The sequence below is a fragment of the Mastigoproctus giganteus genome, chromosome 4, assembly GCF_048544385.1.
Source record: "Mastigoproctus giganteus isolate SK-2022 chromosome 4, ASM4854438v1, whole genome shotgun sequence".
NCBI lineage: Eukaryota > Metazoa > Arthropoda > Arachnida > Uropygi > Thelyphonidae > Mastigoproctus > Mastigoproctus giganteus.
In genome coordinates this window covers 37,314,435-37,341,386 of record NC_143578.1, presented here as the reverse complement: position 1 = coordinate 37,341,386, position 26,952 = coordinate 37,314,435, and the positions used below count along the sequence as shown (strand labels likewise).

The window sequence follows — 26,952 nt, the reverse complement described above, 5'->3', positions numbered from 1 at the left end:
CGAGCTAAGGAACCTCTATCCGACGTCATTTCGAAAATGGAATTCGGCTTCAATACGATTAAAGCGAACCTCGCAGAACTGCATGATAACGTCACATTACTGCACTGATGTAACAAGGACATCAAGCTTATTCTCCTAGACATCTACAATAAAATTGAACTGAATAAGTCCGAGGATTCTAGAGAGCTTGCCAACCTTCTCAATGTGCAGGACCTTATGAAAAGACCAATATCGTGTTAATTTGTCCTGAGTGTAAAATGAAATCTAGTCACGTTCCTTCCCCTACAAATCTCAGAAGAAGCGACTCTGCTGAGGCCTCGATTGACATCCCTTATCAGGCCGAATCCACTGGTCTCCAACAGCCCTCTTCAGAAAGCAAGAACGAACAGTGTTCTTCCCAAGGAAAAAATCATTCTCGATCACAGGAAAAGACAACTGATGAATATCATCCCCCACTCGGAATCAATAGCAAGCCATTCAAGGAACAAACATTAGGAGCGAATGAGCGTTTCCAACGCAATGAACAATTTCCCCCTCCTGGAGGACCAGCATCTGAACTCCAAACCTCCTCTTACCCCCTCCTCACATCAATCATAGAAGGACAGCACCACCCATTTTCTCCTGTCTTGGGTACAAAACTATTCCGTCCAAGACTCAGAAGTAAGCCCATGTGCTACATTTGCAGATGTCCTTAAATCTAATCACTCAACCGTCCGGACACCTTGGAAGAATGTCCCCAGCTTACGGGTCAGGCCGCACACACCAGAGGAAGAGGAGCAACCAATTCCCAGTGTGCAGTCTACAATCTAAGGCACCGGAGCCTCTCTATCAACCAAATCGCACCTGGAAATTTCTGCACCACAGCAAATCATCCCGAAATTATTCATCGCGCCACCACATCAAAGAAACAACCAAACCAGGACACCCAAAATTTCCTAAGAAGATGACACCACGCATTTTTTGTGTATTTCTGCTTCACTTTACAAAGGGAAGCAGAAATACACAAAAAACCAAGTAACTGCACCAGAAAAGCCAAACTACAACAAGAAGCCCACAGTCGGGACTGCTAACTCAACAAAAATACATGCGATTCCGCTGAAAATCTCTTCACATGAAAAATCAATTTTTGTCTCCAGGCTTTCTCCACAGACAACTGTTGAACAGATGTGGTCTTATTTGAATGAAGACTTAGGTATAGACACAGAAGTTACCAGGCTAACGACCAAACATCCATACTATGCATCATTCAAAATCACTACAGCAGAATCTAACTACTAATTACAAACTACTCAGCCTTGCATCATCTTGGCCTGCAGGGGCACTAGTGAAACACTTCTACACTACAAAACGTACCTCTACCAGGATGCGGTATCCCCAATGGATTGAAACCACAAATAATGAAAGGAAAACCTGACTCAGACCTGCCATTAAGTCTAAGTTTGCGGAGGAACATTCTGGTTATACTGAACAGGACCTTCTTAAAGGTTCAAACACTCTCACAGAAGCTTGCCAGTGACATGATCACCCACCACTAACGCCTGAGGGAAGCCACATGAAGATTTAGGTGAGAACTACCTCCAGAACGAATCATAGACGATTGATGAAGGCCATCAGAACTCCAACAAGGGCATACATCCAAACTTCTTTAACGTGCACAATTTTCTATCAAAATGCTAGAAGTCTGAGAAATAAACTTCAGACAATGGAAATTCTTCTCTTGTCAAGGTTGTATGACATCATTTGTATCACAGAGACATGGCTGTCCCCCAATGAAGAAGACCTCGCATTCTCTCAACCCGCTTGCTTCTTGGGCATTTTTGCCTCCAGGGAACGGACGACTGGTGGTGGTGTAGGCATTCTCTTCAACACACAAAAATTCTCACTGACTAGCTCAGCCACTCTAAAAACAGAACTGTTTGAAACTGCAATAGCCTCACTCAGCATTCAAGGCCACAGACTTGATGTGTGCACAGTCTACATCTCCCCCTCCCACAGTAAAGAACACTTTACAAGAGATCTCCAACTGGATCATTAATCAATGCCACCCCAAAGCAACATTACTTGTGTGTGGAGATTTTAATATTAGCTCAGGCCAACACAGTCTTCGCAGATTGTTATCTTCTAATCTGGCTGCAGTAGGTCTGACCCTCCAGAATTTTTTCACTACCAGAGGCGCTAACCTGTTAGACCTAACATTTGCAACAGACACCTCACAGTTGACAGCCAGCCTGAAACAGCCTTCATGTCAGACCATCTACCAGTAGCCTTCATTCTTCCAATCACTTCCAGGACATCCTGGCAACATCAGGCACCAGTTAAGAAGACAGTGATTAGCCCTTCACTCCTCAATCCAGAGAAATGCTGCTTCGTAGCATCCATTTTTCCTTGGGAAGCCCTAAACCAATGTCATCCACAGCTCAGGCTGCACTTTCTTACCTGCTGGCTGCAGTCTATTGCTCGAACTGCAGCATCAAAAACAGTTTCAATCTCCTGTTGAAGCAAAGCATGGTGGACCCAAGATCTCAGCCTTAAATTTCAGAATAAACAAAGACTACATGCAAAATCAGGCCCACTAGACAGGATTGCATACTCAAGATCCCGTGCCCAGTTCAATAGAAGCAAATCTCTAGCCATTAAAGCCTACATCGACAAAACAATCAAGATCGGGACGGCACTATTTAAGGCAAGGCATGATGAATTCCCTCAACAACTTAATCCAATCGAATGGCTAGACCACACCACAAGATTTAAGCCAAAGTCAGCGTCAGACTTTAAGAACATTCCCAACAGTTGTCAGCGAGATGTCCTCGCTTCCATCATTATCACAAAAAAGAAAGCTTATCCAGGCCATCAATGATATCCCACCAATGTCTTGCACTGGATATGATGGGGTCCCACAATTCATTCTTAAGAGCATTAGTGTTTTCATCGTTGATACACTCCTAGGTATCTTTAATGGAATCCTCACAATGCAAAGTTTCCAAACAGCCTGGAATCAATATATTGTCCAACCAATTCCCAAAACACAAGGAGTGACATCAATTTCACAATTCAGGCCGATAATGAAAGCCTCATGTCTCCTCATCATCATCAGCCTTAAGAATCTGATTACATACTTGGCACAGTTTTCTCTTAAGATAAATCCAAACAAATCTGCACAAATGGTGTTTTCACTCAAATCAAACCCAACGCAACTAAACCTGGAAATCCACGGAACCCCCATCATTCCAGTTACCGAGCACAAAGATCTCGGCGATATATTCAACCCTAAACTCAGTTTCAAACACCATGTTGCAGACATTCACAACAAAGTCTGCAAATCAAGATGGCTTGCCAAACAACACCTCCTTCATGTCATAGAGCCTGAGTACACGCTCCAATACATATACCGGTTTCTACAGCCAGTCATCACCTACGGTTCAGAAATCTGGGTGTCGGCATCGAAAACTACACTAAAAACCACTGCAACCGATGAGTACTGGCTTCTTTGGTGGATCCTCTTCAAGCACAATCTGCCACCACTCGCACATATTTCAGATATCACCCAACTTCTAAATTACAGAAAAGTCTCCAAACGGATATTCACCCTTCGCTTGCTCGTGTCAATTAAAATGATAGTGGGTGAAGCCAATACGCCAAGTTTTTGGCAGATGTGCAATTGGAGGATTCCCCCCCCCCCGAAACCCTTAAGATCCCTCCCCTCTCTGCAGTCTGTGGCATGGATGCTCAGGATAGGGGATAGATTCCTGAACATGGAGATGCTCCACAATGTCCAGGAGATGGATGTGGACTATAAAAAGTTCATAGAGGACAAATCATACAGAAGACGCATCATCAGGGAACAGCTTTCGTCTTCAGCTGAGTGACTGCCATTGTCTTTTCATTTCCCATGTTAATATCAATTTTAAATGTAAAATATGTAATTATACGTTTTATGTAATTTTTCCTGTATTAGTTATTTCATGTTAAACCCCTAGCATTGTTGCTGTTGTGGGTATCATTGCATCAGGCAATCATGTAACCATTCACTGCCTGCAACAAAGATATTAATAACCATAATGCTGGTCAGCGGCAGGCATCCTTTGTTGCTTGGTTGGGGGAGGAAGCACAACTGTATGATATGAAATCATTTTGGTATGCAAAAACACACAAGAACATAACTATGGACATAAAATTAATTAAATAACATGAATAAACAAATAACCACACAGCCTCATGCAAGGCAACCAGTACCACCTGATAGTAATAGTGTAACTTCTGGTAGAGTCAGGTAGTTCTGTTAGTTATTTTATGCATATGCTAGGGTAAAACTGGAGGACTGCATTGCTTATTATCAATCAAATAATAAAAAGAAGGAAGGAAGGAAGGAAGGAAATAAAGATGTCAGTAATGTGATTACTCAGAAATGGTTATGTGATTACTCACAGTATAGCTAAATCAGCAAATTTTACATACCATTTGTGTGACTCTACATGCTATCACACTCTTAAGTGACTGTTATAAATCAGGATGAACTAAAATCTATCTTTTTATATACTTACAGAGAAACATCAAAACACTGGAGTGCCTGCTTCAATGATGAAATCAACGCTTTATTCTCTTCTTTGCAAGTATCCATGCACAATGATTCAAGCCGATTCAAGTAAACATCAAAATTATCAGCTGTTGGTTTCTCATCAAAGTTAGGTAACTGTACATGATCCAAGAGCGAAATGAAGTTGTTACGTAAGCTTTCATAATATTTTGAAAAATGACTATTCTTCTGGGCAAGGGACTGATTATCCTGGAAATAGAAATGTTAAGATATCTATAAATACTATAAATCACAAACCATAATTATAGAAAATTACTACAAAAAATTATACGTGTATATCAATTTGGTAGCTACATTTAACTAGCATTAGCATTAGCATTAGTAGAGGCATTTGATGCAAGAAAGCAAGCTTATGCAGCATCAGCCAAAAAAAAAAAAAATAAATAAAACCCACTTCCACTTCACCCCTCTGTTCGTTCAAAATACCTGTCCAGCTGAGCCTTAAACTTATTTAGGCTATCAACCTCCACGACAAGGGATGGAAGTCTGTTCCACCAACCAACCACCTGCTGGCTAAAGGCAAATTTCCGCACATCTATCCTACATCTGTCTTTCCTCAATTTGAATTTATACCCTCTCAGGTGATTATTCTGAGCTAGAGGAAGAATCCCATCAGCATTGAGCATGCTCAAACCATTCAAGGCTTTATACACCTCTATCAGATCACCTCGCTGGTGCCTAGTCTCCAGACACTGTAATTTGCAAAACTTAAGCCTTTCTTCATAAGAGCACCCCTTTGTTCCATTCACTAATCTTGTTGCCCTTCTCTGTACTCGTTCCAGCAGCTCTACATCCTTCTTGAAATGAGGCCTCCAGACCTGTATACAGTACTCTAGGTGTGGCCTGACCATTGCCTTATACAAGGGAATAATCACCTCCTTATCCCTGCTGGAAAAATTCCTGTATATCATTGACAATACTCCATGAGCTACTCTTGCAGCCCGTCTGCACTGCTCAGAGAACTTCATATCTGCCCGCACAACCACCCCCAAGTCCCTTTCATTCTCTACCACTGTCAGTGTAGTACCACAGAGTTGATACGTTGCTCTGGGGTTGCTGTTTCCCATGTGTAGTACTTTACATTTGTCAATGTTAAACTTCATTTTCCACCTCTCAGCCCATCTGCTCAACCTTTCCAGATCCTGTTGCAGCAGCATAGTGTCAGTAGCGTCCTTGACAACCCTGCCAACCTTTGTATCGTCTGCAAACTTGGACATTAAGCTTGATATGCCATCATCAATATCATTTATAAATACAGAAAACAATAATGGACCCAACACTGAACCCTGAGGAACTCCACTAATAACATTAGTCCACGTTGAGCAGTGTCCATTGATTACCACTCTCTGTCTTCTCCCCCTCAACCACCCCTTTATCCATAGCAGCAATTTGCCTCCAATGCCACACTGCTCCAATTTGTGCAGCAGTCTTCCATGTGCAACAGTATCAAAAGCTTTTCTAAGATCCAAGTATATAATATCAAAGCTATTCCCTGTATCCAGTTCTTTTGTGACTGCATCATAGTATCCAATCAAATTGGTCAGGCAAGACTTCCCCTTAACAAAACCATGCTGTGTCCGAGCTATAACTGAAGTCTTGTCTAAATGATCCTGCAGTGCTTCTTTAACCAGTGCCTCCATTAATTTTCCTGGAACAGAAGTTAAGCTCACAGGTCTATAATTACTTGTGTCAGCCTTTGATCCTCCTGATTTTTAAACCATGATATAGCTTTAGACTAAATAATGGAGTTTCACAGGCTAGTTTGGATCTTTATTATTTATACTGATGAAATTCTAACTTATCTTATACACATTTTTACATAATCATAGGATATGCATATTACTGTTGTTATTGGAGGTTTTACGGCGCAATGGCAGCTAAAGGCCATTATGCACCAAACAATGGTAGGAGATAACAGGCATTATTAAAAGTGAGATATGTGCATTATGTGAGATTTAAGCGTTATATTCTGTCATAGCATTTTATCCTTTTTAGGAAAGTGAAAATTGCTTCAATATCAGATCTGTTGTCTATTTGTTGCAAAGTAAGTGTGATTTGGGCTGCATGGCTTAATAAGAAGGTGATATGTATATGATCTTAAGCTACAGTCAGGCATTCCTAATCAGGAATCTTCCCCTTATCCAGCATTTTATCTGCTAGTTTCAATACTGTAACGTCATCATGCAGTGTATATTTTAAAAGCATCTGTAGATATTAAAGTTTATTTTAATCTTTCCTATTACTTTTTCATTATTGTTAATGCAATTTATGTAAGTAAAGAAAAGATAAGGACATTCATTCAGTCTTCCATATTATATAACTTAAAATCAACAAATTACCATATAGACTATAAATACAAAAAAAATCAAATACCCCCAGACTTAAAAGAATATCAATTTTGGAATTTTTTCTGGTTTTTGAACAACAAATCACATAGTCTGAATACGTACATACAAGTCAGGGTAATTACATCATTTCTGCATGCAGCTGACTACTAAGTAGTTAAAGAACTGGAATCATTTAAGTTTATCTCATATTGTGAATGCCTTCACAGCAAGTTACCATGATATTGCACTACCTTGAATAAACAACATTTCACCATAGGAGAAAACTATTATTATTTATTCTGAGCAGATACCACCACCCATACAGAACCATTTCGGAGCTTACTGGCTCCTCATTGGTGGGTGTGCAGGTACCCTGGTGTTGCAATGGTGACAACCCAGTCAATTGTGAAGTATAACTCCACAATATGAGAGATGCATGATGGTGTAAAGTAATTTAAATTACAATGCAAATTTAGGGCTAAAGCCTCAGGTTGCAAAAGAAGTTAACTTACATACAAGTTGGTGTAATTACATAATTTCTGCAAGCAGCCAACTAATGAGTAGTTAAAGAATTGGCATCATTTAAGTATATGGGTGGTGGTATCTGCCAAGAATAAATAACAATAGTCTTCTCTTATGGTGAAGCGTTATTTATTCAAGGTAGTGCAATATCATGGTAACTCTTTGTGACGGCAGTGTTCTCCCCAGGACCTATCGAATGGGCGCACCACCTGGCTAAAATTTAAGCGATTCTCGTGGTACCGTATGGTACTGCTCACTGAGCTCGATAAATATTAATTCGAACATACTATGCGATCAAGGTCAATGCGACAGGAGCATATAATGTTAAATTATGCAATTAATTTTTACTCTGGATCGCTTAAGTCACATTTATAAATAACAGAAAATTTTATAATATTGCGAAGTATTACACTTCCTCACCCGGCTATTTCATGATGCCGCCCAGATGGCAAAATTTTCTGGGGAGAACACTGTGAAGGTATTCACAATATGAGATATACTTAAATGATGCCAATTCTTTATTAAGTTACACAAGAAGAAAATCACAAAAATACTTTGAGGTTTAATTACAACCTTTGCGAAACTAAATTACTGAAGAAAAATGAAGTTACAGATCTATAGAGTGTGCAAGAAGTCTGATTATCCTCCTAAAAGTTGTGTTAAAATGATGTTCTAACAACTGTTTCTGCAATGCAGATGTGCACTTTGGTTGCTTAATGCAGTTTTTTTTTTTTTAGGTAACTCATGTAAGCAATGGCTGATGAGTCTCTGTACACCATTCATTTATTTGAGAGATTAAGCTGCTATCTAGGCTGTAATCTATATGAAGTTTGCTTACAACTGAATAAATCATTTCTAATAAAATATCAGAATAAAAATCAAGCAAAATGCAAATGCAAATAAACTGCATTTGGATTTTGCAAATGTAAGGTAACATAAAAAAGACGAGCAAACCATGTAGCCTCAGTTAAGTGGAATAAGTTTGGATTTGGATTTACCTGCCTATCCCAGTGAAATATGAGTTGTTTCTGTTATGTAGCACGTTCTCTTAAAAATTTAAATCCAAAACTATTAAAATAGAAGACATATATAGTCTGTCACAAAACAGAACAGACATATACTTTCAGTTAAAGAGCAAGCTGCCATCTCCAACCCCAAGTGTAAGTCAACATAGTTGATACAATTAGCATTATGTGAAGTACAGGCTCATTTCATCATCAGATTCATCAAAGATACCAAAAAAAGTAACAATATTATGCAGAATATTATGCATTTGAAATTGGCACCATAAAAGACAAACCATGGTGAGGAAAATGATCAATTCAGGCAATAATAGATATGCAAATTCATCTGGAATAGCTACCAAAAAAAAAAAAAAAAAAAAAAAAAAAATCACTTTTTTTTTTTTTTTTTTTGGTGACTATTCAAGAAACAGGAAATTGGAGTTTCAAAATCCACAATAAGAAATCACTTGAAAAGTAAGACCTTGGGTTGAAAGCAGTTTGGTTGCCTTTTTGCTGCATTCTGTTTATATTCCTTGAGGTTGTCATAGATATTCTCTCAGCTATGCCAGACAAGCTATACTTGCTATCCGGGAGTCTAAAACGCTGATGGAACTGATATTCAGGTGACACTCAAGTCAAGTGGATCCAATTTCGGGGAAGTCCAGATGGTCTGTGACAGCAAAATCCTCTGCTTGCACCTTCATGATGGTGGGACTGTTATTAATCCTGGGTATAACCCCCATGCACAAGCACACTGTGGGTGACCGCACAGTTCTGAACCAATGTAAGCAGGGATCAAGGTGTGGCACCCACACCACATGGAGGAATGCTGCCCCTGTGTTACCAGGCAATACAAGGTGGTAGATGACTCTCATCAACCGGTGAAATACCACCACTTTGCTTATTAGAGGCTTGAAGTGGTGTAACCCATGTTTAGTCTCCAGAGCTAAGTTCCAGTCAACCCTTCCTCATCTCATCCATCATGCAGCATGACTTATGACTTTTGAGGTTATGATGGACATAATGGTGAGATCCAATCTTCCTTAAATTTCGAGGGTACAGCTCTAAAACGGTGTTCCCAGGAAGGCCACTAGTTAGTACACTGGACCGAACCTATTGGTAACCCTTTAGGAGGATTCCAGATCAGCTAGTGTATAATCTTGCTACCTCTACTCTGCCAGATAGTGACTGGAGGGAGTCCAAATAGTGTGTATGTGGGGGGGCATCGTCGAGGCCACGTTATGTCAAGGATCTGGGTATATTCTTACCACGTGTATGCCATATCCAAAAATTTCATTACTTCATACAGCATGTCCCCACACCTTTTTTTTCTATTGAATACACCATGAATTGTCAAACTAATAAAATAAGCTTATCTACAAAAAGATCTAAATCTCGAAAACACTTCCTAATTCATTTCACAAATATACATGGTCTCAATTCTAATTTCGACGATGTCCATTTCCACTTGCAGTCTGACAAAACCTATGTACTTTTTCTGACAGAATCTCAGTTATCGGTTGATTCAACTACTCCTCATCTCAGTTGCCCAATTTTCACTGTATGAGGGTGGTACTCGTGCATATGTCTGTTCCGATATTCCCTGTAAGAGACTTGATAATTCTACAATTCAACTAATCACTTGGAGCTCTTTGACTTCCTCTCTTTGCAACTTGATTTTCTCCAGTCCAACTTTCCTAACAGTGAGGTAATTTTCCTTGGTGATTTTAATGTTCACAACTCCAGCTGGCTTAAGGTTTTCTAGTCACACTGACCCAGCTGGACGACATGCTGACGCTTTTGTTATTACTAATGACCTTGCACAGATTGTTCATTTACCTACAAGAATACTGGACAATCCTAACCATACAGCCAACATGCTTGATCGTTTTCTCACAAACAACCCTTCTAAGTACACGGTTGAAGTGAATGGTCCTTTAGGCACCTCAGATCAAAACTTGGTGATTGTCTTTTCTCCAATGGAGCCTTTATCTCATGGTTATTTCCAACCTCATGTTGTTTGGCATTACAAGAATGCAAAATGGGATAACCTACAAGATTTCTTTCCTTCTTTTCCTTGGTCGGACTACTCTTTCAAAACTTCTGATGCCAACGTTTGCTCAAATCGTGTCAGTGAAATTATTTGTGTAGGAATGGAATCCTTTATCCCACGCTACACTTTAAAATCTCGTCCTTTATCTAAACCTTAGTTTTCCAATAAATGTGCTAAGGCTGTTCAGGAGAAGAATGTTGCATATCTTAATTGGCTTGTTTCCAATTCTTCAGTTTCATTTTCTGCCTACACCAAAGTTCGCAACAATTGTATAGCAGTTATTAATCTTTTCAAACTAGATTTTGAACAGGCTAAGAGTAGAAAACTTGCTTCTTGTCCTAATGGTACCGAGCATTCTGGTCTCTTGCCAAAGCCATTGGCCACAACTTTTGTCCATCTCTGCTCCCGCCACTGTCAAAACCAGATGGTTCTGTTGTCAAGGATAAAGGATAAAGCTGACATGCTAGTATCCAATTTTTCTTCCAACTCATGCATTAATGATCTTGGTAAAACACCTTCCACCATTCCCAACAAGCTCCATTCAGTGCCTCCTGTGGTCTTCTGCCAAAAGGATGTCAGAAGGATTTCGACAAATCTTGATGCTAAGAAAGCTCCAGGTCCTGATGGTATTTCTCCACTTGTTCTCAAAACCTGCGCTCCTGAACTTACTCCTGTTCTTTGCCGCCTTTTTTCACTTTCTTATTCCAAAGGTGTTTTTCCTTCTGCTTGGAAATTTGCTCATATCCAGCCAGTTTCTAAAAAGGGTGACAAATCCTTCCCATCCAATTATCGTCCCATTGCCATTACTTCTACTCTTTCTAAAGTAATGGAGAAATCAATTAACCACCAATTCTTAAACTACCAAGAAACCGTCCGTCTGATCAACGATCGCCAGTATGGATTACATCAGTGTTGATCTACTGGTGATATTCTGGCTTATATTACTCATTTATGGACAAATTCAATGAAAAGTTCGGTGAAACACAAGCAGTTGCTCTTGACATCTCAAAGGCATTCGACTGAGTTTAGCATAAAGGTCTTCTAAACAAGCTTCCATCTTACGGTTTGACAACTGTTTTTTGTAATTGGTTATTCAGTTTTCTCTCTGATCGCTCACTGAGGGTGATGGTAGATGGCTCTCTGTCTTCTAACTTCTACACTAATGCTGGTGTCCCCCAAGTTTTAGTTCTTTCCCCCACTCTTTTCCTCTTGTATATTAATGACCTTCTTCCATTGACTGGAAATCCTATCCATAGTTTTGCCGATGATAGCACATTGCATTCCACTTTCCATTTTGAGAAACCTTGCCCTGCTCAATCAGCTTCAACTTCTCAAATATCCGCTACCAATTCCTTAAATGCCGATCTCCAGTGGATCAAAGACAACTTAGTTGATTTCAATCCTTCTAAAAATCAGTCTTGTCTTATATCTTGCAAAAAAGGATTCTTCTGCTCCTATGCTTATCTTTGGTGATACTCCGATTTCTAGTTAAGTTGATGTGATATATCTCTTTTGGGGATTACCCTGACTTCTAATCTCTCTTGGCACAAGCACATTACAAATATTGCTTCCTCTGCATCTAAAAAACTTGGTTTTCTCTTTCTCTCTCGGCGTTACTTTTCTTCCAAACAGCTGTTCACTCTGTACAAATTGCAAATCCGCCCTACCATGGAATATTATTCCCAAACCTCTCTCAGGCTTCTAGATTCCATTCAGAAGAGGGCAGTTAAGTTAATTAATGACTTGTCTCTAACAGAGTCTCTCCACTTGCTGTCTCATAGATGTACTGTTTCTGCTGCATGCCTTTTCTACAGATACTTCCATGGGCACCGTTCTTCTGAATTGGCTTCTATAATTCCTGCTCTCTCTTTGAAAACAGTCCAAACACGTGCCGCCACCAGTCAACATCCATTTATTTACTGTCCAACTTCCAATTTACTGTCCAAACTCATAGAACCAACTTTTCATCTTCCTTGTTTATTCATTCAACTGCTGTTTTTTACAACAACCTTTCTTCATATGTCTTTCCTGAAAATTACAGTCTACAGAAGTTCAAGTCTAATGTCAACAAATATCTTCTCTCATCTTCTCAACTTCCAACCCAGCATGGTACTAAGTACTATAGGTTATAATATCTCTAGTGTTTGGGGTTTTCATAAAAGGAAAAAAAAAAAAAAAATTCCAATTCCTTTACTCATAGTCCATGTAGGAAGTATTCCCATGAATTACTTAATGTGCTTAAAGGGCAGGTAGCTCTTTAATGTACTCAATGTGCTTAATTACTTAAAGAGCAGGTAGCTCTTTAGCCTTCTCCTGCTAATATAGCACCTGACAGATGCACAAATGAAGCAATCTTTCCCACTAATGTAAATTCTGAGGTATCTAAGTTTGGACCGAGTATATTCTTTAGCTTTTCTATCTAACTTCTTCTTTAAATTCTTATGACCACAAACTAAGAACCTCAATATCTAACAATATTTACTAGTAATTAAATTTGTAATGTGATTAAGAGATTGTCAATCTCCTGATCCCCTGGACCTGAAGACATCCCAAACCTTTGTTAAAAAGTGACTTCATTTCACATGATAGACCTATTCATCTGGTTTTTTAACTCTTTGATTTGAGAGGATTTTATTCTGGTGTTGGAAAGCTTACATGATTCTAATTCCCAGATTTAATTATTCATCTGATTTCTTTGATTTTACACTTATTGTAAATAACTCCACAATTCTAAAATTTTTGAGAAAATTCAGTTTAATAAAATATTTTTAAAATTAGTCTACATAAATATTTTTAAAATTAGTCTACATAAATATTTTTAAAATTAGTCTACATAAATATTTTTAAAATTAGTCTACATAAATATTTTAAAAATTAGTCTACATAAATATTTTTTATTGAACTTTTACTATACTATAAATGAATCCCAAAGCCCAATAAACAAAGGCAAAAAGGGCAGATTTCTATTGTTACAGATTTCTGTTATTTAAGGCAGTCTCATTTCTATCAAGTCAACTTAGATAACCAAGTTCCTATTATCCTCATGTGCCATAAAAAAATTAATTCACAAAAAAAAAAGGCAAATTCAACAAAGAATTGCTTCCACTAAGTTTGAAAAAAAAAAAAAAAAAAAAAAGTAAACAAATATGTTAATGAAAATACTCAATTAAAAAGAGACTTTAAATATACTTTGAAGTCTCAAATATATTTGCAAATTGAAATATTCAGATGTATTTTAAAAAATATGGCTTAAGAATATAAACAGCATCATCATCATCACCATCATCATCAGCCATTTTCAATCCACTGCAGGATGAAGGCCTCTCCAGCAACTTTCCAGTTCCTTCTGTTTTGAGCACTGGCCATCCATTTACTACCCACGAACTCGTGAATTTCATCTGTCCATCTCTGTTGTTGTCTTCCAGGTTTTATTTTAGCTCCTCTTGGGTATCATTCTGTTATTTTCTTAGACCATCTGTCATCATGTCTCCGAGCTATGTGTCCTGCCCAAGACCATTTCAGTTCTTTAGTTTTGATAAGAATGTCCTTTACTTGAGTTTGCTGCCTAATCCATGTGTTTCTCTTCTTATCTAACAGTCTGATTCCCAATATAATTCGTTCCATTCTTCGCTGTGTAGTTCTCAGCTTCTCTTCCATTCTTTTGGTGAGTGCCCAAGTTTCACTTCCATAAGTCATGGTGGGGAGTATAAATTGGTTCATTATTTTACGTTTCAGACAAACTGGGATATTGCTCTTCAGTATGTTCCTATATTTCCTGAATGCTATCCATCCAAAATTTATTCTTCTCTTGACTTCCAGCCATTTATCATTATTACAGCTAATAACTTGTCCCAGATAAGTATATGACTCCACCTTTTCAATTACTGCTCCTTCAATCATAATTTTCCTTTCTGTGGCATACTTGTTCTTCATTACTTTTGTTTTAGCCATATTCATCTTTAGTCCAAAATCCTTACTAACTGTGCATAACTGATTAAAATTTTCCTCTAATTCTTTGGGATCGTGACTTATGACTACAATGTCATCTGCAAATCGTAAATGATTTAGGTACTCTCCGTTCACATTGACTCCTTTCTGCGACCAGTCTAATCTTCTGAAAGCTTCCTCAAGGGCAGCGGCAAACAGCTTCGGAGATATTGTGTCTCCTTGTCAAACTCCTTTCTCGATTTTAAATTTCTTACTGTCCTTGTCTAGTCTAATAAAGGAGGTAGCACTCTCATATATTTTCTTCAAAATCATAATATGTGGGGTATCTATGCCTTGTCTTTCCAGTGCGCGAAACATTGCCTTATGCTGTATGGAGTCAAATGCCTTTCATAATCCACAAATGCCAGACAAAATGGTGTTTTATATTCATTTGCTTTCTCCATTAGCTGTGATATTATGTGAAGGTGATCCATAGTTCAGAATTCTGTCCTAAAGCCAGCTAGCTCTTTTGGTTGATTTTCATCGAGTATTCTTTCTAATCTGTTAGTAATGACCCTTGTGAACAACTTGTAGATGTGGGATAACAAGCTAATTGGTCTATAATTTCCAATTTCTGATTTATCTCCTTTCTTATGCAGCAAAACTATGATTGCATTATTCCACTGCTTAGGTGTCACACCTTTTCTAATGCACTTTGTGAAGAGTGTTGCCAGTTTTTGTGTTATGTCTCCTCCTCCCAATTTTAACAACTCTACAGTAACTTCATCTTCCCCCAGGGCTTTCTGATTCTTCATTTTCTTCAATGCAGGTTCTACCTCTTCAGGAAGAATATCGGTATGTCGTATGCATTGCTACTTTGCAATCCATCTTCCCCAGTGCTGGCATGATTCCCTCGCTCCTTGTATAATTCTCTATAGTAGTCTTCTGCTATTTGAATTATGCCTTCTCTGCTGTTTATAAGCACACCATTGCTATTCTTCAGTTTCAGTATCATTTGTTTTTCTGTATTACTGCTCATGGCTGCTGATTTAAATCCTTTGTTTTCCTTTAATGCTTGTTCTACTAGCATGCACATGTGCACACACACAAGATTTAGCATTAGCATTAGTAGAGGCATTTGATGCAAGAAAGCAAGCTTATGCAGCATCAGCCAAAAAAAAACCCACTTCCACTTCACCCCTCTGTTTGTTCAAAATACCTGTCCAGCTGAGCCTTAAACTTATTTAGGCTATCAACCTCCACCACAAGGGATGGCAGTCTGTTCCACCAACCAACCACCCGCTGGCTAAAGGCAAATTTCCGCACGTCTATCCTACATCTGTCTTTCTTCAATTTGAATTTATGCCCTCTCAAGTGATTTTTCTGAGCTAGAGGAAGAATCCCATCAGCATTGAGCATGCTTAAACCATTCAAGGCTTTATACACCTCTATCAGATCACCTCGTTGGTGCCTAGTCTCCAGACACTGTAATTTGCAAAACTTAAGCCTTTCTTCGTAAGAGCACCCCTTTGTTCCATTCACTAATCTTGTTGCCCTTCTCTGTACTCGTTCCAGCAGCTCTACATCCTTCTTGAAATGAGGCCTCCAGACCTGTATACAGTACTCTAGGTGTGGCCTGACCATTGCCTTATACAATGGAATAATCACCTCCTTATCCCTGCTGGAAAAATTCCTGTATATCATTGACAATACTCCATGAGCTACTCTTGCAGCCCGTCTGCACTGCTCAGAGAACTTCATATCTGCCTGCACAATCACCCCCAAGTCCCTTTCATTCTCTACCACTGTCAGTGTAGTACCACAGAGTTGATACGTTGATATGGGGTTACTGTTTCCCATATGTAGTACTTTACATTTGTCAATGTTAAACTTCATTTGCCACCTCTCAGCCCATCTGCTCAACCTTTCCAGATCCTGTTGCAGCAGCATAGTGTCAGTAGTGTCCTTGACAACCCTGCCAACCTTTGTATCATCTGCAAACTTGGACATTAAGCTTGATATACCATCATCAATATCATTTATAAATACAGAAAACAATAATGGACCCAACACTGAGCCCTGAGGGACTCTACTAATAACATTAGTCCACGATGAGCAGTGTCCATTGATTACCACTCTCTGTCTTCTCCCACTCAACCACCCCTTTATCCATAGCAGCAATTTGCCTCCAATGTCACACTGCTCCAATTTGTGTAGCAGTCTTCCATGTGCAACAGTATCAAAAGCCTTTCTAAGATCCAAGTATATAATATCAAAGTTATTCCCTGCATCCAGTACTTTTGTGACTGCATCATAGTATCCAATCAAGTTGGTCAGGCAAGACTTCCCCTTAACAAAACCATGCTGTGTCTGAGCTATAACTGAAGTCTTGTCTAAATGATCCTGCAGTGCTTCTTTAACCAGTGCCTCCATTAATTTAAATCAGATTAACTTGATCCTGTGTGTTATCAGACACTCAGCCTAAAACACTGATGGATCCAATATCTCTCTATTACAGAAGATTTAGGAGAAGTCCGGTTGGCCTGCCTCCATAAAATCCACTCATGCACACCTTCTCGATGGTAAGCCCTGTTACGTCACTTAGGTGGCAACGAACGTGTAGAGTGGTTCTCTTCAAGACGCCTGGTCAGCGTGAAGAGGAAAAGACCAAACCCTCCAGCAATGAGAGCACAACAATACAAATGGCCCTCAGTCCCCAGCAGCTTTCACTCTCCCTCTTACGGCAGCGAGAGGATCAGAGTGGAAGCAGAGGGTGCTAAGAATCTCTGGGTATGACCAGGCTGCCATGCACAGAAATTGAACTTGGCCTGTTATAACGTATGATCACTCATCGGTGAAGACAGGATATTAGAGCTGGAAAAGGAATTAGAAAATGTGAATTGGAATATCATCGGTTTGGCTGAAACGAGAAGAAGAAATGAATCACATATAAGTTTATCAAGTGGAAATCTGCTGTACACCAATGGAAATAGTGAAAGGAGTGAAGGTGGAGTTGGCTTTCTGGTCCATAAAGATATAAAAAACAACATTTTGGAATTCAGAAGTGCAACACCAAGGGTGTCAAGACTAATATTCAAGATTTCTAAGAGGTATAAGCTAAAGATTATAATGATTTATGCACCAACATCAAGCCATGATGATGAAGAGGCTGAAGAAATGTACAGTGAAATTGAGAGTCTTCTAGATGAGCAGAAAACCCACTACACTATTATTATGGGGGACTTCAATGCTAAGGTTGGAAAAAGACAAAACAGCGCAGAAAGAGGAACTATAGGAAATTTTGGAATTGGTGAAAGAAATAAAAGAGGTGAAAGACTTGTGGAATTTGCAGAATCTCAAGGACTGTCAGTAATGAACACTTTTTTCAAGAAAAGGGCGAACAGAAAGTGGACATGGAAGAGTCCAAATGGATTAACAACTAATGAAATCGACTTCATCCTCACTAACAGAAGATATATTGTGAATGATGTTACCGTCCTGAATAAGGTAAATGTTGGAAGTGATCACAGAATGGTAAGATGTACACTTGATATAGATGTAGGAAAGGAAAGGAAAAAACTGACTCGAGTAAATAATACAAAGGTCTTTGAAATAACAGAGGAGGAGAAAAAGCAGTATGTACTGGAACTTAAGAACAAGTTTGAGCTTCAGCAGGCTGCTCAGGACCAAGATATCGAGGAGGAATATTAACTTTCTGAAAGTGATAAAGCGCCCAAAAAACCTATAGGGAAACAGAAATCCAAAGAAGAAAAAATTAGTCAAGAAACACTTGTCATGATGAACCAAAGACGACAAATAGAAGAGCAAGAAAAACACTGACAGGAAGAAAATTGAGTATACTGAGTTATGCAAAGCCATTAGAAAGAGACTCAGAGAGGACATAAGAAGATTTAACACAAGAAAAGTAGAACAAGCATTAAGGGAAAACAAAGGATTTAAATCAGCAGCCATGAGCAGTAATACAGAAAGACAAATGATACTGAAACTGAAGAATAGCGATGGTGTACTTATAAACAGCAGAGAAGGCATAATTCAAATAGCAGAAGACTACTATAGAGAATTATACAAGGAGCGAGGGAATTATACCAGCAGTGGCGAACATGGATTGCAAAGTAGCAACACATACGACATACCCGATATTCTTCCTGATGAGGTAGAACATGCATTGAAGAAAATGAAGAATCGCAAAGCCCCGGGGGAAGATGAAGTTACTGTAGAGTTGTTAAAATTGGGAGGAAGAGACATAACACAAAAACTGGCAAGGCTCTTCACAAAGTGCATTAGAAAAGGTGTGATGCCTAAGCAGTGGAATAATGCAATCATAGTTTTGCTGCATAAGAAAGGAGATAAATCAGAAATTGGAAATTATAGACCAATTAGCTTGTTATCCCATATCTACAAGTTGTTCACAAGGGTCATTACTAACAGATTAGAAAGAATACTTGATGAGAATCAACCAAAAGAGCAAGCTGGCTTTAGGACAGGATTCTCAACTATGGATCACCTTCACGTAATATCACAGCTAATGGAGAAAGCGAATGAATATAAAACACCATTATGCCTGGCATTTGTGGATTGTGAAAAGGCATTTGACTCCATACAGCATAAGGCAATGTTTCGGGCACTGGAAAGACAAGGCATAGATACTCCATATATTATGATTTTGAAGAAAATATATGAGAGTGCTACATCCTTTATTAGACTAGACAAAGACAGTAGCAAATTTAAAATTGAGAAAGGAGTTCGACAAGGAGACACAATATCTCCGAAGCTGTTTACTGCTGCCCTTGAGGAAGCTTTCAGAAGATTAGACTGGTCGCAGAAAGGAGTCAATGTGAACGGAGAGTACCTAAAGCATTTACGATTTGCAGATGACATTGTGGTCATAAGCCACGATCCCAAAGAATTAGAGGAAAATCTTAATCAGTTATGCACAGTTAGTAAGGATTTTGGACTAAAGATGAATATGGCTAAAACAAAAGTAATGATGAACAAGTATGCCACGGAAAGGGAAATAATGATTGAAGGAGCAGTGATTGAAAAGGTGGAGTCATATACTTATCTGGGACAAGTTATTAGCTGTAATAATGATAAATGGCTGGAAGTCAAGAGAAGAATAAATTTTGGATGGATAGCATTCAGGAAATATAGTCACATACTGAAGAGCAATATCCCAGTTTGTCTGAAACGTAAAATAATGAATCAATGTATACTCCCCACCATGACTTATGGAAGTGAAACTTGGGCACTCACCAAAAGAATGGAAGAGAAGCTAAGAACTACACAGCAAAGAATGGAACGAATTATATTGGGAATCAGACTGTTAGATAAGAAGAGAAACACATGGATTAGGCAGCAAACTCAAGTAAAGGACATTCTTATCAAAACTAAAGAACTAAAATGGTCTTGGGCAGGACACATAGCTCAAAGACATGAGTACAGATGGACTAAGAAAACAACAGAATGGTACCCAAGAAGAGCTAGAAGAAAACCTGGAAGACAAAGGCGGAGGTGGATAGATGAAATTCATGAGTTTTTGAGTAGTAAATGGATGGCCAGTGCTCAAAACAGAAGGAACTGGAAAGTTGCTGGAGAGGCCTTCATCCTGCAGTGGTTTGAAAATGGCTGATGATGATGATGATGATCAATATAGTCACATTTCATTTTGGTAAAACAACATGCTGCTACTTACCCTTTCACTTTTACGCATTTGTTGTTCCATTTGAGTGATATCTGTTCTTAGTTTGATCATTTCTGACTCAACTTTTGCATTATACTCCTGCAATTGTAATATTTCCTTTTCCAGAGCTCGGATATCTGCATCATTTTCTATCTCACCTGTGAACAAGTTTTTTTATTTAGTTGGAATAAAACCTTTTAAAATAGCTTATTACAAAATCTGAAATACTTTTATAAATTAAATTTTCTCTTTTTTATATCTAAACTTTAAAAATTTTAGATATACTAAACTTTTTTACTAATTTTACAATTTAAAATTATGCTAAACAAGCAATTAAAGATTGGGCTTCACTTTCAAAATTACCAAAGAAAATTTCGTTCTCGATCTTTTTCTCTCTCTCTCTCTCTCTGTAGGGTTGAAGAGAGAGAGAAGACGTGCTTTAAGTAGCACCAGTGTGATAACTGAGGGGATCAATATCAGGCATCTGGTAAACAAAATCTTTTTGAACAATTTGTTAAAATTTTATTTCTGTAATTTTTAAATCTTATTTCAGTATTTTTATAAATTTAATCAACTTTTCTAAAGTATTTCTCCTAATTTAACTTCCTTCCAGTCACTTCAGTTGCTTAATTTTAAGTTCACTAGCAGATAAAGTTTTGATGTAAAATTTAATTTCAATACACTTTGTTAATTTCAATTCTGTAATATATTGTAATCTTTCTCAAGTTCAAATTTTATCTAACTAATGGTTGTTACAAGATCTTACAATACATAGTCCAAGGACATTGTCACTCAGACAGAAATGCCTGCATTTTCAGTGTGAGTCATGAGTTTGTGAATTATATAGCCTGTATTCTAAGGTCAGTCTAGTAGACAAACCAAACCCAACTGACAATTATTTTTCTTTGTAAAGAGTAAAGATGTAAAGAGTGTATTAATCTCAGAGAACTTGGTGCATTACAAGAAGAATTTGAGTCACTGAAGAATTGGGTGCTTGTCTTGGAAACAAATGTAACTGGGAGATTTTCAGGGACCCAAATCTTGTGCCCTGCCAAGTAATGCACCCCACATTTGGGTCCCAGAAAAGAACAGTCAAGTGCATACTTCTCTAGTTGAAGGAGATTTAGTTTTATTGGGGGACTCTATTGTTAGGGAAATGGGTAACGTTTTTTGTAATAAAAATAAGTGGACTAGAAGAGGGTGCATTTACCAGGAGCAAAAATTGATAATGTTACCAACAGTGTCAGATTTTAAGGGGTAAAAAAAGCATTTTTATTCATGTTGGGACTAAGGATATTAAATGAATATGACCTGTTGGATTAACATAGGACCATGCTGAAAAAATGTCACAAGTAAGGTCTGAATGTGTATGTGTCTGCAATTCTGCCCAGACAAGATAAGAGGGATTATATGCTGAAAGCCTTGTGGATTAACTCAAGGGAATCTGCAAGGTTCTAGGAGCAAAATTTTTATCAGTGTGCCTTAACTTGCAGGTAGAAGGAATCTATTTTGTAGAAATGGTATTCATTTGAACAAAAGTGGTGCAAGGATTTTTACCAGTATCATTGAGGATACCTTAAGAGTTCAGGGAAGTGTAAGTTGGGGAGAGAAAGGTAATACAGATCTGCATTTATCTGATGGTATGGGTCAAAGTAATGCTTGCACTCACTTCAAGAATGCTTGTTTGTTGCCACAACAGCCAACGTTAGCAAGATATCTTGGGGATAGCAACATTTCAAATGAGCAGGAAGATAAAACAAGAGAAACAAGCCTAAATAACACTTCAAGGGGTATGGCAGGGTAGTACACTGTAGAAGAATACTAAGTCTTAACTGTGCTATAGTAATGTGAGGGGTGTTGTCAATAAAATGGCTAAATTCGAACTCCTGGTTAAGTCAACTAATGCTGACATAATAGGGCTAACAGAAACACGGTGCCACCCAAAAATCATCGATGAAGAGTTCCACTATAGTATGTATAATGTATATAGAAAAGATAGAGAAGTAGAAGTGAGTGGTGCTGCCATGCTTCTTATTAAAAGCAGCCTGAGCATGAAAAGGGCTTTTACTAAAGCAGAAGTTATTTCTGCCAACACAAAATCTGTGTAGTGTGAGTTAGAAGTAATTGAAGTCATTAGAAGGTACAATTAGAGTGGCAGTAATCTACAGATTAGAAGATTGTGAATAGTATGACGAGAGTATCTACATGCAGTTTGAATGGGCAAACAAGTGTGAATGTCTTATTATAGGTGAATTTCAATCTGGCTCTAATTATTCAGAATAAATGGGATGGAAACTCACCCTGGGAATAAAATTTTTAAATAAACTACATGATTATTATTTGTACTAGCAGATTAGAGAACATACTAGGGATGAGAATATTCTTGCAGGTGGTAGATGAGAATATTCTTACAGGTGGTAGATGACTCTCATCAACCGGTGCAATACCACCACTTTGCTTATTGGAGGCTTGAAGTGGTGAAACCAATGTTTCGTCTCTAGAGCAAAGTTTCTGGCATCCCCCTGCCATACTTCTCCTTCAACCCATGCATGGTACAAAGTACTATAGGTTTTGATACCCTTCATGTTTGGGGTTTTCATAAAAAAAAAAAATTCTTGACCCCATAATTACTCTCAAAATTACTCACAAATCAGATAACATCACAGGACTTAAAGTACAGAAACCACTGGCAGGTAGTGATCATATAGTCATTACAGGCACAGGTTTTAATCTCAGGAGAGGGGACGGCTAAGGTAAAGAAAGCCAACATGAGAAACGTCAGATAACTTACGTGGAAAATTAGTTTCCCGTCACTGGACTCTAGCGCTGCTCGCTTGGTAAACAGACGGTAGGTGTTATCGGTCTGGAGCCGAAATTGAGAAGGATATATTGATTGACAGGTAGATGTGGCAAACGATGAAATGATTGGTGGTGGGGGCGACAGATAACAAGCTACTGTGTAGTCAATGGTTGGCATTATAATGTGTATTTATGAGTAAAGAATGGTGCAATAATAGTTTTGTGATGAACGGTAAACAGGTAATAGTAGCAATGAATCTTTTAAAGATGGAAGAAATTTGTAAGGAAAATAAAACGTTGGTTGATTTTTTGATGAAAACTAAATTAATGAAAGTTTTGTTCTGTTCATTTTTATGTTCTTCATTATGTTTTTTTTCATTATTAAAAGCAGATTTTTGGAGTTTGTGAGTGTTTTTTTACTATACTCTTGATTTAGGTTTGGTTACGGAAAAAGGAAAAGGTTTCTTTATTTTTCGTTATATTTTGTTATTTTAGTTATTTGGGTTTTTTTTTAGGAGCATTAGCAACTAAGGCTATATTGCTCCGTGAATATGTGGTGGTCATTCCTGACCTTTCCGCATCCTCCATATTTGATGGTGACAGGCTCGAACCCCGGTCTATATCAAGAAGCGTGTGCTACGCACTGCTGTTCCTTCCCACCTGGCTACGAAGGCGCCTTTATATTTTGTAACCTGACTTTAAAAATAAAAGTACAGTAATAAAAAATTAATATTTTGTTAATAAACAATTTATGCACTAGTCCACCCATAATTCTAAAGAAGAAAGGTTAGGTTACCCCCTCCATTTTGGGAGGGGTTCAAGCTCCAATGCGATTCAAGTGGAGGTAACCTGACCTTTTTTCACCATTAGGGCATATTATTGAACAAGAAAATAAAAATACAGTCATAAAAAATTTATTTTTTTATGAATATATTTCTAAATATGACTGTGATTCTAAAGAAAAAAGGTTGGGTTACACCCTCCACTTCGGGAGGGGGTCAAGCTCCCATGGGATTCAAGTGGAGGTAACCTGACCCTTTTTCACCATTATGGAAAGCGGTCATTAGGGAAAGTTACCATTAGTGCTTCTGAGTGCTACTAAAGTGATACTAAACTGATGTTATCGTGTGTTGTGTTCGCACATCAATCAGCACATTGTTTGCCACACCTACCTATCAATCAATATATCCTTCTCGATTTCAGCTCCAGACTGATAACATCTACCGTCTGTTTACTGAGCGAGCAGTGCTAGAGTGCCATATCGGGAAACTAATTTTCTGCATAAGTTATCTGATGTTTCTAGTCATTCTCGTGTTGGCTTTCTTTACCTTCGCCGAGGGGACTATGACAGCTTAAAGCACTACATGCCATCTATTAATTGGGTAGAATGCGCAGGGAGGGCGAATACATTTGAAATATGGAATACCTTTAAAGCAAAACTCATAGAAGCCATGAATGCATATATATCATGAAAAAAATATTGCATGAGGAGGATGCCAAAATGGAGTAATATGGAGCTGGCCAGTCTAATAGAGCAGAAAAATACAACATGGGAAAGTTACAAAGCGATGAAAGCACTGAAGTCTACAACAGCTACAAGCTGATCAGTAATAGTACCACATATAAGGATTGGGAAGACAATGCTGCATATGAGAAAGTATTGGCTAAGAAAGCAAAGAATGGGGAAGAAGAATAAAACAAATCAGATCAGACTCTTGTGTGCTGGGTGTGGGAAGTCTTAGATAACCCAGTTGATGTTGCTGATGAATTGAATAGGTTCTTCACATCTGTTCTTTACTAGAAAAATACCCTTTATGCTGAGGAGAGGATGTGCGAGTGAGGCTAAGCCATATCAAATTAGTGATTTTGAAATTACTGACTGTTTATTAGAAAAACCTTCATGCCTAAAGGCAAAAGTAAGGCTTGTGGAGTTGAAAGCATATACCCAATAATTTTGAGGGAGGCAGTGAAAGTGTGTATTGACCCAGTGAAGTTAATAATGAGAGCATCTTTGGACTCTATAGAGATTCCTTTGGATTGGAGAAATACTAAAGTAACGCCAATACATAAAGGCAGCAACTACAGACCAGTCTGTGGTTACCAACTTCAGTGAAAAGAAAAATCTTCAGGGCAATAATTAAAAGTGCAATCCAAGGACAGTTAGAAAGAAATGGCATTTTGAAGGAAATATAACATGTTTTTGCTAAGGAAAATGTAACTGGGAGATTTTTAAGGGGTAAAGAGAGCATTATTATTCATGTTGGGACTAAGGATATTAAATGAGCATGACCTGACCATTTGTTGGATAAACAAATGGTCACAAATTTTGACACAGTTACTCATGAATGAGATGAATGTTGGGAAATATTTCAACATAGTTTATTTCGATTTTAGCAAGACATCTGACTCAGTCCCTCACAAGAGGTTACTATATAAGCTGGAACGACTCTAAGATGGGTTGCAGGGTGACTGCAGAGCAGAAGGCAGAGGGGCTGTGATCAGTGGATATTCTTCAGATTGGTGCAATATATCAGAGGTGATATACCCCAAGGATTAGTTCTTGGACCACTCTTTTTTCTGATTTTCATAAATGACATTTGTGAAGGGATAAAGGGCATGATGTCAATATTTTCATACAATGTAATGATTAGGAGAATCATTAATGATCAGTACCACGCAGTGCTCCTTCAGGATGACTTGAACAGGCATCAAGAAGAGTCACAAAAGTGGTAGCTATTTTTTATTGCAGCAAAATGCAAGATCTCATCACACTAGGGGAATACCACTACTGCCAAAAATAAAATATACACTTGGTGTGGCTGATTGAAAAACAGAAGGGGAAGAAACGGATCTTGGAGTTATGATACATGCAGATATGAAGTTTTCTGAGCATTGTAAACAGGCTGCCAGGAAAGCGTGTCCCATTGATGATTTATTGAATATTATCTTGTAGAGATAGATAGGTCATAATCCCACTGTATAAAGCAATTGTAAGACTGCATTTGGAATACTGTTTCCAAGTATGGAGACCTCATCTGGAAAAAGGCACTGAGTTTCAATGATATGGCCAGTGCAGCAAAAACTTGTGGCTGTCTTACACCATATAGCTAATACTAATACTGATATATAAACGTTACAGGGAAAGTGTAGAATCCAGGCATTGTGTAGAATGCCAGCAAAGTATAAAATAAACTTTTCTTTGTCATCCCATGATATCACTATTAAGTGAATCACAGTTTCGAATTTTATACAAAGGCATACTGGGGGAAATACTGCAACCCATATCTTGCTGTTAAAATGAATATATATATATATGTACCTGTTATATTTATTGTATTTTTATTTATTTTTTGGCTGTCGAATTTCTGAGGTGGGATCAGGTTGGGCCAGTGCAGTTATTAATACTGTATTTAATCCAGTTCTTTTGGGCCAAAAAAGTGAGTCGAAGGAATTATTTTTACTAAATGATCTCTGTGTACAAAATTAAAAGAGTTGGTTGGTTGGTTTTTGGTTTTTTTCTGGCGCAAAAATGACTAGGGTTATAATGCACAAAGTCACCCTGATAGAATGCAGTGTTGTTACATCTGGTAACAACTTCCATAGGATGTATACCTTAACCTAGGTCTCTGTTGAATATATAATTACTGTACTTGAGGAATCAGACCATTTTCTGTAATAGAAATATGTTGCAGACCTTATGATCTGTGTAAAGGATGGAACTGACATCATGAGTAGAGCTCCACATGTGAAGAGCCACTATTGATTTTTCAAAGTCTGCTTTTATCAAGGCAATAATATGTTCCACATGGCAATCCTCTATTCTCTTGTGAGTTTTGCTTATACAAATGCTATTGCAATTCTGACTGTATCCTGTTGTAGCATTGCTAAATTCCAAATACAGTGTAGACACTTTGACATTGCACTAGGATGCTCTGAGGTTCACTGCATCCAACTTCTCAATAATACTCACCATTATTTTCAACCACAAATTTCTACAGAATCAATGATAAACATTTTGGCCCATT

At 38.1% G+C, this 26,952-nt stretch overlaps 1 protein-coding gene across 6 annotated transcripts in view; it reads right to left on the bottom strand.

The window, feature by feature from the left end:
- LOC150086625 (uncharacterized) overlaps positions 1–26,952 on the bottom strand; it is a 398,253-nt gene that overhangs the window by 11,407 nt on the left and 359,894 nt on the right. For all 6 annotated transcript variants that reach the window (XM_090372642.1, XM_090372643.1, XM_090372645.1 and 3 more), the window contains 2 exons: positions 20,141–20,286; positions 4,542–4,783 (listed from right to left, as the gene is read on the bottom strand). In XM_090372642.1, coding sequence (XP_090228768.1) covers positions 4,542–4,783; positions 20,141–20,286 — 388 coding nt within the window. The remainder of the gene's footprint in view (positions 1–4,541; positions 4,784–20,140; positions 20,287–26,952) is intronic.